General features: G+C 48.0%; 1 protein-coding gene across 1 annotated transcript; it reads right to left on the reverse strand.

The window, feature by feature from the left end:
• Window positions 1–3,922: 3,922 nt before the first annotated feature.
• On the reverse strand, window positions 3,923–10,649 carry LOC146763600 (serine/threonine-protein kinase PAK 1-like). The gene is made up of 4 exons (XM_085566987.1): window positions 8,507–10,649; window positions 7,720–7,837; window positions 6,940–7,039; window positions 3,923–6,515 (listed from the first exon to the last, which is right to left on the reverse strand). Exons 1-4 carry the CDS (start codon window positions 8,548–8,550, stop codon window positions 6,022–6,024), a joined length of 756 nt encoding a protein of 251 aa, XP_085423113.1. The 5' UTR covers window positions 8,551–10,649; the 3' UTR covers window positions 3,923–6,021.
• Window positions 10,650–11,443: the final 794 nt, after the last annotated feature.

Here is an 11,443-nt window from a genome sequence, read left to right on the forward strand (position 1 = left end):
TCACTGGTTTGCCCCCTCCTCCCTACCTTCTTTTAGGTGCCGAGGCAATGAGATAATGCTTGAGCTATGCTAAAAGCTGTGCAGAAAGAAGTAGTTGCTTTGTACCCAGGGATGGGAATGAAGCACTTTCTAGAAATCAGCAAATTTAGCAGAACAAGCTAACTGCAAAAGACTCACCAGTGCCTATTTGAGCAGACAATCTTGTAGAGCATGTGCAGAAACAGAGGTAAAACAGCTGAAGCCCGAGGAAGCCTTCTGAGCCTTCATCCAAAACGACCACCAGAGGCTGACGACAACCTCCGGTAGAAATTGCACATGGTCTACAAGGGCTTACAGAATCATGTAATTAGAAAATATATTGCAATATGAAGGTTAGGAATGTATCATGGTCACATTAAGTTAAAAAGGTTTAGAAGATTGTTCTGTACAAAGAATGGACAAGTGGTGATTACGCGGGCGCAGGGAAGACAAGCACAGTCAGTATGATTGATAAGCAAGCTTCTTTTATTCAAAAATCCTGTCCGTTTATATAGGGTTTGCTACAAGCAAAGTCAGCAACAGCTCTCATTGGTCAAGTTTACAAAGGTCTTTGTTTTACTTCTCCTACGGGTGGTTACAGATGTAGCTAAGTTCTCCAAGCCAAGTTCTCATTGCTAAGTCATGCCTTCCAAGGACAGAGCATATCTTCGAGGCTGTCCTTATGCCTGTCCTTATTATCTCATTCCGACCTTGTTCTATTTCCCAGGCCTAGAGAGACCTTGTACAGTTTCCCAGGCCTAGACACAGAGCCTGTTTCCCAAGCTTTGTTCCCAGGCCAGACACAGGCTGATTCTGATTCTGGGGTCTTAAACAGTGGTATCAATGAATAACTGTTCCATTGATCCATGACCCCTCTCCTGCAACCATTCTCCAGCAAAAATTGCTAAGTTTCTCTATCAGTCTATTTACAAAGTAACTGGTTATCCTAATAAATTTAGATACATTTCCCCTTTGATTACAAATTAAGCATTGCACCTTCAAGGCATATCCAGGGATGCACAGGTGACACTGCGCTCATTGTCTCAAACAAGGTGAGCGCAAACATAGAAATCCCCCCCGACACTTCAACATGTAAGCTGTTATCCAACTGCACAAACACCTTCTCTCCTAAACCAAATCTGTGCTTCTGTGTTTGCTTTCATGAACTTAGAATGCACTTTTCAGGACTTTGAAAACAAGCAGTGTCTATGGATTTGAAAATGTCACCAATATTAAGAAAGTCTGTGTTGCAGCGAAGTTGCCTTCTGGCTGATGTAGGAAGCTAGCAGGAGCTGTCACAGAGGGTTTGGCAACCCTATGTATAGAAGCCTCTGCCCTGGGTTTTACTCTGCACGGTACAGTTTTTCCTTGAAAGATTGATAATTTGACATTGAATCAGAGTTTGTCAGTGAAAATAAAAGGGAAAGATCTAATTTACATGGGCTAATCAACAGGTCCAATTAAGTTAAACATGGTTTTGGGATGATGATGGGTCTTCAGTGAATAGGTTTTCATTTGGGAAGGGTAGAAGGATATGACCTCAAGGCTGCAGGACAATCCATTTGTTATTAGATAGAAATTCCTGTTATTACCTTCCCATGCATAGTTTTTAACCTTTCTGTAATCTCAAATGACCTGAGTTCTGTGATTATTGCATCTGCACTCTTAGCTGCAAAAAACCCAACATTAAAAGCCCATGGTCATATTTTGATTCCGAAATAAGAAAACATGCAAATTGGTATTTCAGTCATAGCAGTGGCAGACTTTTAGGTTTAATCCAATTCCTGCTATATTCAGAAACCTGCTATTGGCTTCAAGAGGAGCCTTCTGCTAAGAAGAAGGTTCTCTTTTACTTTAATGACTTTGCCTCCATTTAATTGTACCTAAGAGTTTATCTCTAACACCTCTCTCCCAGCAGCTCCGAGCTGCGGTGTGGCACAGCGCTTGCTGTGTGCCAGGGAGCACAAAGCAGGCTGGCCTGCCGGCCCTGAATATTTCTGCAGAGCACTCTGCAGCTCCCAGCTTTGCTGTGGCTCAGTGCAGAGCTGCGGGATTGCGGGCGCTGCCTCCCAGAGCTGTGTGAGGCACTGGCTCCTGCAGCCGTGAGCTGACAAGCTGTCGCTGCCTCCCGCTGGCCTCGGGTCCCCTGGCACAAGTGCCGTGCCCGAAGGACGCTGCCCTGTGCTCCAGCCTGCCGAGCAGCCCGGCTCCCTGCCCCGGTGCCCAGGGTGCTGCACACACTGCTGACCTTTGCCAGGAGTCGCAGGGCAGCGGCACAAGAGTGGGAATGCTGAGCCAGGCCAGCGGGCCTCGGCTGCCCTTGGCCTTTCTCTCCTCGGGCAGACTCCAGAGGGCCAATGCCTCCAGGCTGGGCTGTGCCCAGCAGGGCTCCGCTTGCCCTCGGGAGCAGCCGGCTGCGCTTGGGCTCTGAGAGCGGAGGATGCGCCCGCTGCCAGCAAGAGGCACGCAGGGCCGGGCTGTGCCTCCTGCAGCTACCAGGGCCTCCTTGCAGCCTGGCCCTGCCGAGGCTCAGGCTGCTCCGGGCTCTGCCAGGGCTCTGCTGCGGCTCCACGCCGGGCAGGGCCGGGCCCGCTCTCAGCTCACACTCGCTGACAGCTCTGCACCGCAGGAGACCTTTCAGAGCACCTCTCTGATCTTTCTGCTTTCTCCGCTGAGCGAGGCTCTCCTCCAGCCAAAGACATTGCCCTTCACGATACAAATCCAAGTGGCAGGCACCCAAATGCTCTGGAGTCACAGCTGAAGGCCTGCATCTGCACAGGATGTTTTGGCTGCACCACTTGCCCTTTGCTTTTTCCTGCAAATGCCATTGCCCTTTCTGCCTCAACTAGAAATACTACAGCTGGCCAAAAGCTGCCTAGTTGGCCACATTCCCAAGACAGTGTGGTCTGGAAAGGATGAATGAAGAAGAGCCTTCCCCTACTTAAAAACCATACAAAAGAAGCCATAAGTGTGACTTAACACCCATAAAAACCAGCTGGTAATTCAGAAGGAAATGTTGAGTTTTCTGAAGGGGTCAGAAAGTGGGCAGTCTTCCAAGTGAGTTTATTTTTCAGAAATTTTATTTAATGAAAATCCTTGTTTACAATCTTATTCCAGAAAACTCTTCAACAATCCTACTCTACCAATCCTACGCCACAATCCTACTCCACAATCCTTTTCTACAAAACTCTTCAACAATCCTACTCCACAATGCTCCTCTACAATCCTATTCCACAGAACTCTTCAACAATCTTACTCTACAATCCTATTCCACAAAACTCTCCAAAAATCCTACTCTACAATCCTCCTCTAAAATCCTATTCTCTAAAACCTTATCAACAATCCTCCTCCTACAATCCTCCAGTCCTCAAAATTCCTTGTGGTGATGACATCTCTACTTGGTTGTTACATTCTTCTCTGCTGCATCCTCTTCAGGACGGTGATAAGTGGTGCCAGGATGGACACTGGCTTGGCTGATGTTACAAATGGATGCTGTCCAAAGGGAAAAAAAAACAACAAAGAACAGTGAACCATGACCTTCCAAGCTCAGTGCCTCACATACTCCATCAGGATTCCTCTAGTCCCTAGAAAGACCCAGAAAGGAAAACAATGCGACCATCTGCTCCTCAATTGTCATGTGCAGGATCTTGCCATCACAGGCAAACCCGGCCCAGAATCCCACTCATCCATTTATTCTGGTTTCTCCATCTTGCTGGGGTTTTTGCCCTGCCAGTGCTCTAGAAATGGTGCTTTCTGTCCCTGGGGTTTCTTCCTTTCAAGAAGCTCCAATGACTCCCATAGGTCCCTGTCTTGTGCTAATTTCCACAGGCACACAGAGCAGTGTCTGCCTTTCCATGCCCTGCCCCTCCTGTGCTGCATGGCACCTTCCTTCCCAGCAGGGCCAGCCGAGTGGCGCTGGGTCCTGCAGTTCCCTCTCTGCCACACAACCTGGCAGTCAGCCTGGGCCAGTTCCCCTCTGCCTGAGCGTGCCAGGCAGCAGATGGGGCTGGGACAAGTCCCTCTCAGCTCTCCCTGTTTGTGTGCCAGAAACCTCTAAGGGTGGGGTGGGGGGCACAAACCAGGGCCCCTCAGAGGCTCACAGTGAGTCCCTCACAGCCCCTCCTGCCCACAGCCAAATCTCTCCAGAGTGCTCTGCCAGGACTGGCAGCCGTGGCTTCCTCCACCACCATTTCATGTCTCTCTACAATGCTCTACGTCAATTCTTTTGCTGTTAGATAAAACAGAATACACCACCAAATTAAAAAACAGGGCAACAGAAAGAATAAGAAAATAGAACACCTGTCCTATCTTCTGCAGAGAGAGGTGGAAGTATTCAGTTTTGTGAAGAACGGGACTCAGGGAGACTTTATTGCCACTTTGCAAGACTTCAGAGTGGCTTTGAAGAAAGTGGGGGACACCGTTTTTAACAGGGCCAGTTACAACAGAATGTGGGCAAATAGTTTCAAACACAAAGGGGATCCAATCAGAGTAGGTCTAAGGAAGACCTTGTTTACTCAGAGCAGGGTGCCAGGCTGTCCCAAGAGCTTGTAGGTGCCCCATCCCTGGAACCATTCCAGGTCAGGTGGGAAAGGGCTCTGAGCAACCTGATCCCTCTAAAGATGTCCCTGCTCATTGCAGGACACTTGGACCAAAGGACATTACAGAGCCCTGCCAGCCCAGCCCAGTCTAGCACTCCTCAGCATTTTCATTTGAAGAGCACCAAGAGTGGAGGTGAGGAGGAAGGGGGCTCATCTGAGGCCTCGGACCTTGGTGGAGGAGGAGCCCATCCCTCGCACACTGTTTCACCTCAGCCCCTTGGCATTTTACCTGCAGCAGCTCGTTGGCAGACCAGCGCCGCTCCTCGTCTCTCTGCAGACAGCAGCTCAGGAAGTCACGCAGCCAAGCCGAGAGGAGCTTGGGCTGCCGCAGCTGTGGCGTCCCTGCTGTTGCTATCAGGAATTTAGTCTGGAGAAACAGGAAACACAAGGCTCCACCTGCTTCTTTCCCATCTGTAACTGCCCTCCCAGAACCCATTGTTTAACCTCTCTTCTTCAGTGGCAGTTTCTGCCTTGGCAGAGACCCAGAGATGACTTTCCTTTACCAACAAAAAAACAAACTCTGATGCAGCCACAGCTTTGCCAACATCCCGCAGATCTTGCCTTGGCAGCCAATTTCATTGATTGACCTAGTTAGTTGGGAACTACATCAGCAAAAGCACATTTGCTTCTCTGAGGATTCACACCAGCTTGGCAGCCTTTCTGGAAGGGGGACTTTGCTATACTAAATAATTCCAAGGATTAGGACATGAAAGGCATCTCTGCAGTGCTTGTGGGTCACTTCAGCCCGGTTGCCATAGAACAAAACTTTCAAAGTTTTTTGTCCTGTTCTTGAAAACAATGGTAATTGGAAGAAGAGAAAGGAAATCCATCAGTTAACCCCCAGGTAAGGAAACAAACATTTATAATCTCATATTCAACACAGACACATTAAGGTGCATGCACTAATGTATGGGGATGAAAATGCCTGCTTGGGCACACAGGAGCCACTGCAGCTCTGTCTCTCAGCAGCCTGAAAATTTCAGCTTCCTTACGCAGCAACAGAAAAGCTTTTCCTGCTCCGAAGATGGAGAGGTGCCATCCCTGTGGACACCCTCTGCTCATTTAGCTACACAAGTCAATGCATGAATGGAAGACCCATCCCAGAAAATGCCAGGAAACAAACAGGAGGTTTTGGCAGGCTCTCCCTCTCACCAGGCCCTGGCTTGGTGATGTGGAGAAGGTGGCTTGGGCTATGAGAGAAACACAGTCACTAAGTGTTTCAGCAACACTGCACAAGAAGCAGAAGAGACTCTGTGGCCCTTGCAGCCTCATGTTCAGGTTCCAGGCATGTTTCTCAGTGTGCAGAAACTGCACAGGGAATGCAGTTCCTCACTAAAACCACTCTTTTAGAAACTCTGTTAGGTTTGGCTTTCTTTCCTTCATTTCTGGAAGTATAGCACCAATTCTAAGCTGCTTGTTTCCTTTTATTGTGGCCATCTACACAGACCGAAGAACTGGAACCACTTACAGCCCAAAGGAAAATGTTGCCTGAGCATGGGGTTTGTTTGCATGTGGTATAGCTTGAGTTCCACACTGATGCAACCAAAACTACAGCAGATGCTGATGTGTTGCAGGGACATTTTAAGGAGTGGACCTTGGTGGCAGTAGTTCCAGCAGATGGCAATGGGATTTTGTCCAATGGCATGCAGAACAAAGGGCAGGTGAGAAAGACAAACGGGATCAGTGAGGATTTGCTCCTTACCGTGGCAGGACTTCGGCTCCTGTAGGGAACTTTCCGTTCTATCATTTCGATTCCCACAATTCCAAAAGACCATATGTCCACTTTGGGGCCATATGGTTGACGCATCACCACTTCAGGCGCCATCCACCAAGGAGTCCCGGCCACCGAGGACGGTCTATTCTTCCCAGGGCTGAGCTCAACAGAGATGCCAAAATCAGCTGAGGGGAAAGCAAAATACTGCTTTTATTTGAATTCTGTGCAATTAGGAAACCAAGCAAAAGAATTGCCCAGTAGAACTTTGAGAATGTGCTGTTGAATCTCCTGGACAACTGTCCCTGCTCTGTTTCCTCAGGATTTTAGCCAAATCCCCACATTTTGTATACTGCCTTCAGCAGTGGCTTTTGTTCTATGGAAGCTTTAGACTTGTTGCTCCCTCCCTCTGCAATGGACACACACAGAGCAACACCCCTTTTGACTGCTTGTTCCTTGTCATACCTCTGTGCACCTTGCAACCATGTCATCAGCTCAGAGCGGGGGGTCCCCGCACTGCCACCAGCACCATTCCTGGGGAGCTGGCAGCCACTCAAAGCAGCCCCTCACCCCACATCCCTGAAAGCTGCACCTGACCAGGAATATACTGACCCAGCTTGACAGAGCCGTCGGTTCTGAGAAGGATGTTGTCGCTCTTCACGTCTCTGTGGATCACTTGGTTTGAGTGAAGAAAAGCCAATCCTTGCAAGCACTGAGAGAGTAAACAGAACCAGGAGGGACAAACCCAGTGATTTCATCACACCAGAAAAGAAACAGAGACTCTAAAAGGTTCCCATTCCCCAGAGGAATGGCGAGTAATGGCAGAACACAGTGCCACTGAGAGGAAGAGCTGCTGCTCCAACACTTGCAGAGCAGGACCTTTCTAAGGAAAGGCATGTCACCTTTTGAAAGAGCAACAGCACCTGCTGTTGTAAACTGTCCCCCTGCAAACCAGCCAGGATGACTGCTGCTGCAGTGGATGTGCTCAGAAGCAAAGAGCATTTTAGCTGCACTAGTACCCTTTTTAGCTGAGGACTGAAAGTAAATAGTCTCTCTTTTTACCTTTGCTGTTCATTTCAAATCCTGCTACCAGCACCTTGCTTCTACAAGTGAGGAATGCAGTGAAGACAGGCAAAAATTTAGGGAGGCAAGATGGAGAACAGCAGATACAAGAGGCAGAGTGAGAATACAACAGCAGGAGATAAGAGTACAAGAACTGAGTAGAGTGAGTGCAGGGGCACTCCAGGCATTTCACTGGAGATGCTTTTACGTGCCCATAGCATACCAGCAACGCAGAAGCAAAGTTTGGCACGTGAAACCTCTCCTGTTCTGAGCCCCTATTTCTCAGATAATCCTGCCCAAACCCTTGGAAGCACAGGTGGGCTTGCTGACCTCCCGACTGATGACTGCTATCTCGATTTCAGTCAGGAAGGTCTTCCTGATGACATCGCTCAGAGCGCCTCCATCCATGTACTCCATGACCAGCCAGAGTTCCTCACCCAGAAGGTGGCTGAAGGAAAGAAACAAGGGCGTGAAGATAAACATGCATGGCTAGGTTGATTTTTTGCTTCCGGGCTTCTTGTTTCCAAGGCCCTTTGTGACAAGGACAGAATAAAAGGAATAGACATTCTCTCTTGGCTGTGCTTTGTTTGCAATCTGTGCAGTCTCAGGGAGAAAGGCACAGCTGTGAAAAAGGAGATGTCTTAGATGGCCAGCAAGTGAAAAGTGTGGTTTAGTAAGAGCCCAGATCAAAAGCCTGTCACGCGTGGTGTTTCTGGAAATAAGCACCTAGTCTTCCTGGCATGCATAGCAAAGAAAAAGAGGGGCAACAATCCAAGGGAAATCCACTTTAGGATGGTTCATCATTCAGCATTGAAGAAACTTTAAAAAATCAATCCCAAAAGAATGTGGAGGCAGTGAACTTAGAAAGTATTAACTTCGTACTCTACAGATGATGCAGGTTTTGAATAATTTTGGAATAATTTTCAAACTACGTGTGCCAGGGAAGACTCATGCAGACAAGATGCACTCTCTTCTCATCCATTGCAGATGAGTAGAGAAATATTAATACATTATAATTAACAGCTCTACTTTCTAGAAGTGACCAAAGTGGATTTTTAACCTCTCATGTTTGCAGTATGTACATGCATATTCACAGGATAAGACCATGACCACTCACCTGTCTAAATAATTCACAACACTGGGACTCCTATGCTTCTTCATGATTGTGATTTCATTAACAGTTAGTTGCTTCCTCTGCTGTCCCTTAAGGCTTATTTTCTTTATGGCCACCTAAAATGACACTGAAAATCAGTAACTTGAGAAGCTGGTGGCACAAGGCCACAAGGCACATGGAGCAAGTGATTTTGCAATGACACAGTTGAGCTGTGCCAAACTGCCTTGTGATTAGGCATTGCAGTAATTAGGAAATGACATTGCAATAGCCCATTTCTCCACTCCCTTGGGGGCTAGTTACAGGACATGTGGCCACTGAGGTTTTGCCCTGAACACTTGGTAACACTGGTGTCTCAACTATCACCCACAAACCTCTGAGCCCACTCCCTGCTGCTTTGTATGGGATTCAGAAGAAGTAATCCATGCCTTAATACTCTGTGGCTACATCTTGGGCTATGGGCAGGGCTTCGAGTTTCTAGGGACGCCTCTTAGATCTCTCCCTATGTGCAGTTCCCAAGTGCAGCACTGCAGGTGGCTAAAGAACTACCAGTAACTTTCAGATGTATTTGCTGGCAACCAGAAGTGAGAATTCAGGACTCTGAAGCTGTAGCCCCAAAGAGCAGTGAGATGCTCTAAGGCACCACCTTTGTTTTAGCAATTGAGAGCGAGTGAGCACATCCTTCTCTGAAATGAACTGCTGCCCTGCGTGACTTCCTTCTGGCAGCTGAAAAGGACAAAGACTGTCCCCAATGTATTTTGCAGGCTGGTACCAGTCTGTGTTTCTTGTGCCTCTTCAGCACAGCTCGACCCAAAGCTCCAGCCACAGCTGCTCGCACCAGAGGGGAAAGGCCTTGAGTGCAGCAGAGTCTGTGGGGGATGTTGACATTTACCTCTCCTCCTGTGGCTTGGTTGAGTGCTCTAACCACAGATCCAAAATGCCTAGAAACAAAACAGAAGCAGAGAAAGGAGAAGCTGTTTATTTCTTAGAGTGAAAGCTGGCCCACACAGGAGATCTCTGTTGTAAATGCCTAAAACCTGCAGGATGCAGGAGGGCTCTGCCAGAAGGCAGATGATGCATTTTCCTCTCAAGTGCATGGGCAGTGCCTGGGCTGGTTGCAGAAGCGCTGGGGTTTACTGACTCAGCTCCTAAAGGGAATTTATTCTTTCATCTTAGGTTTGAGTTTCTAAACTCTGTGGTTCCTATTCTGAGCATGGAGCATTTCCTTCCAAGAACCGTGGATTGAATGAAATTCTCCTGGGAACTGTTATCTCATAGCTTTGAGAGGGGCTAGGTTGCCCTTTCAGGCAAGCAAGATTCTTCTTTATTCATTAGTGTGGCAGTGTGGTTTTGAGACATACAAAAATACTGAAGAAATTAACACAGAGCTGTCCCACACTTGAGAGACAAGGAGATCTTCCAGGTCCTGCTCCTTGATGTAGGCAGACTTTGGCAGCATGGAGATGTCTCTGACAATGCCTTCTGAGCACCCTCACAAGTTCTGAGCAGCACTGAAGAGATAGGACAATCTATCTCCAGTGTCTGAACATGTTTGCAGCTGACCTGACTTCACACTGGATAGATATTCCAGTGGAACACCTGATATACCAGTGATATAGCAGAAGAACCCCTGGCCCATGGTTGTGTAGAAGTAAGTGTGGCTGGACTCACCCCTTGCCAATATATTCCATTTCAGTGTATTTCATCTTGGGATTTTCCACGTTCACCATTTTCCCTGAGGGAAACAAAATGCAAGATGCTCACTTTAAAGCAGAGATCCCAGCTTCCAGGAGATACAAAAGGCAGCCCCAGTGTCTGGAGGCAGTCAGCTACTTGCAACAACAGCAACAACATCAACAGGACAGGCAGCCCTGCAGTGCAGATGGCTGGCACAGAGACTGATTGTGTAGAGCCCTTGGAAGAGTTCTCTTGACAGGAAACAAAGCACAGGGAGATGCATTCCCAGGAGAGGAGCACATCTTCTCCAGCTTTCAGCCAAAACATTGCCCAAACAATGCCTTTCCAATTGTAATCCAGAGCAGCTCATGCTATAACCAATGTCGACAGTGCTTTCAGCATCGGGACCCTCACCCTTCATGAGCAGGCTGAGCTCACAGACACCCATCTTGGGGCTAAGGAAGGCTCCAGCCCTGTCCCACCAGCCCTCAGGGACAGGGCAGTGACCACAACAAGGCTGGCAAAGCCCAAGCATGAGTACTGACAAGCAATGGGAAGAAGCCACAGGCAGCCTGGGCCCCGTACAAACTGTTGCCCCCATTCATGCCACAACAGGATGGGCTTTGAGATCAGACACACCGAGGTGCAGATCAATGCCATTTTTGTCCCAACAGATGATGGTAGACACAGAATCCACTGGGCTCTCCACTGGGCTCTGTTCTCAGCCCCACCAGGTCTTATCTGAGAGTTCAGCACTGGCAGCTGTTATGGGCAAGAAGCAGATTCATTGGGCTGTGCTGCAGAATCCCAGAGGACTTGATGTGTTTTCCTAGAGACGGATCTGAGCAGGGCTCGGGCCAATGGGTAGGATTCTAAGAGTCATGGGAAAGAGTGGGGAAGGTACGAAAAAGTGCCATGGATCTGAGGAATATACCATGGATGGGCTGGAGGCTGTCTCCTGAGAAATGCCTGCAGTACAGATTTATCTGATCAAGCCACTTCGATGTGTCTCTCTTGGACACATCTTTAGAGGCATAAAACTAGGATATGAAATACAGATTGTTATAAAAGTATCTGTTTTTTTCTTTGGGGGCACACGGGAAACACCTCCTGCTCTCTATTTCTCCTGTAACCTGATATTCTTTCACAGTAGTTTTTATTGACAAAAATATAGCATTCTCACGAAAAGAAACTGTATATGTAGTAGTGGCAACATAAAAATGTCATAAAAATGACATCAATAAGACATGTGGGGCAGAAGGGCTC

The sequence above is a fragment of the Lonchura striata genome, chromosome Z, assembly GCF_050655825.1.
Source record: "Lonchura striata isolate lonStrDom1 chromosome Z, ASM5065582v1, whole genome shotgun sequence".
NCBI classification, from domain to species: Eukaryota; Metazoa; Chordata; class Aves; order Passeriformes; family Estrildidae; genus Lonchura; species Lonchura striata.

Bases quoted from the DNA above. Each gene is read 5' to 3' on its own strand.
- LOC146763600 (XM_085566987.1), bottom strand. From the start codon at position 8,550: ATGAAGAAGCATAGGAGTCCCAGTGTTGTGAATTATTTAGACAG. The intron at 7,040-7,719 runs GTCAGCAAGCCC...TTACTCTCTCAG, and splicing joins TAGCAGTCATCAGTCGGGAG to TGCTTGCAAGGATTGGCTTT. The intron at 6,516-6,939 runs GTCAGTATATTC...CTTTCCCCTCAG, and splicing joins CGACGGCTCTGTCAAGCTGG to CTGATTTTGGCATCTCTGTT.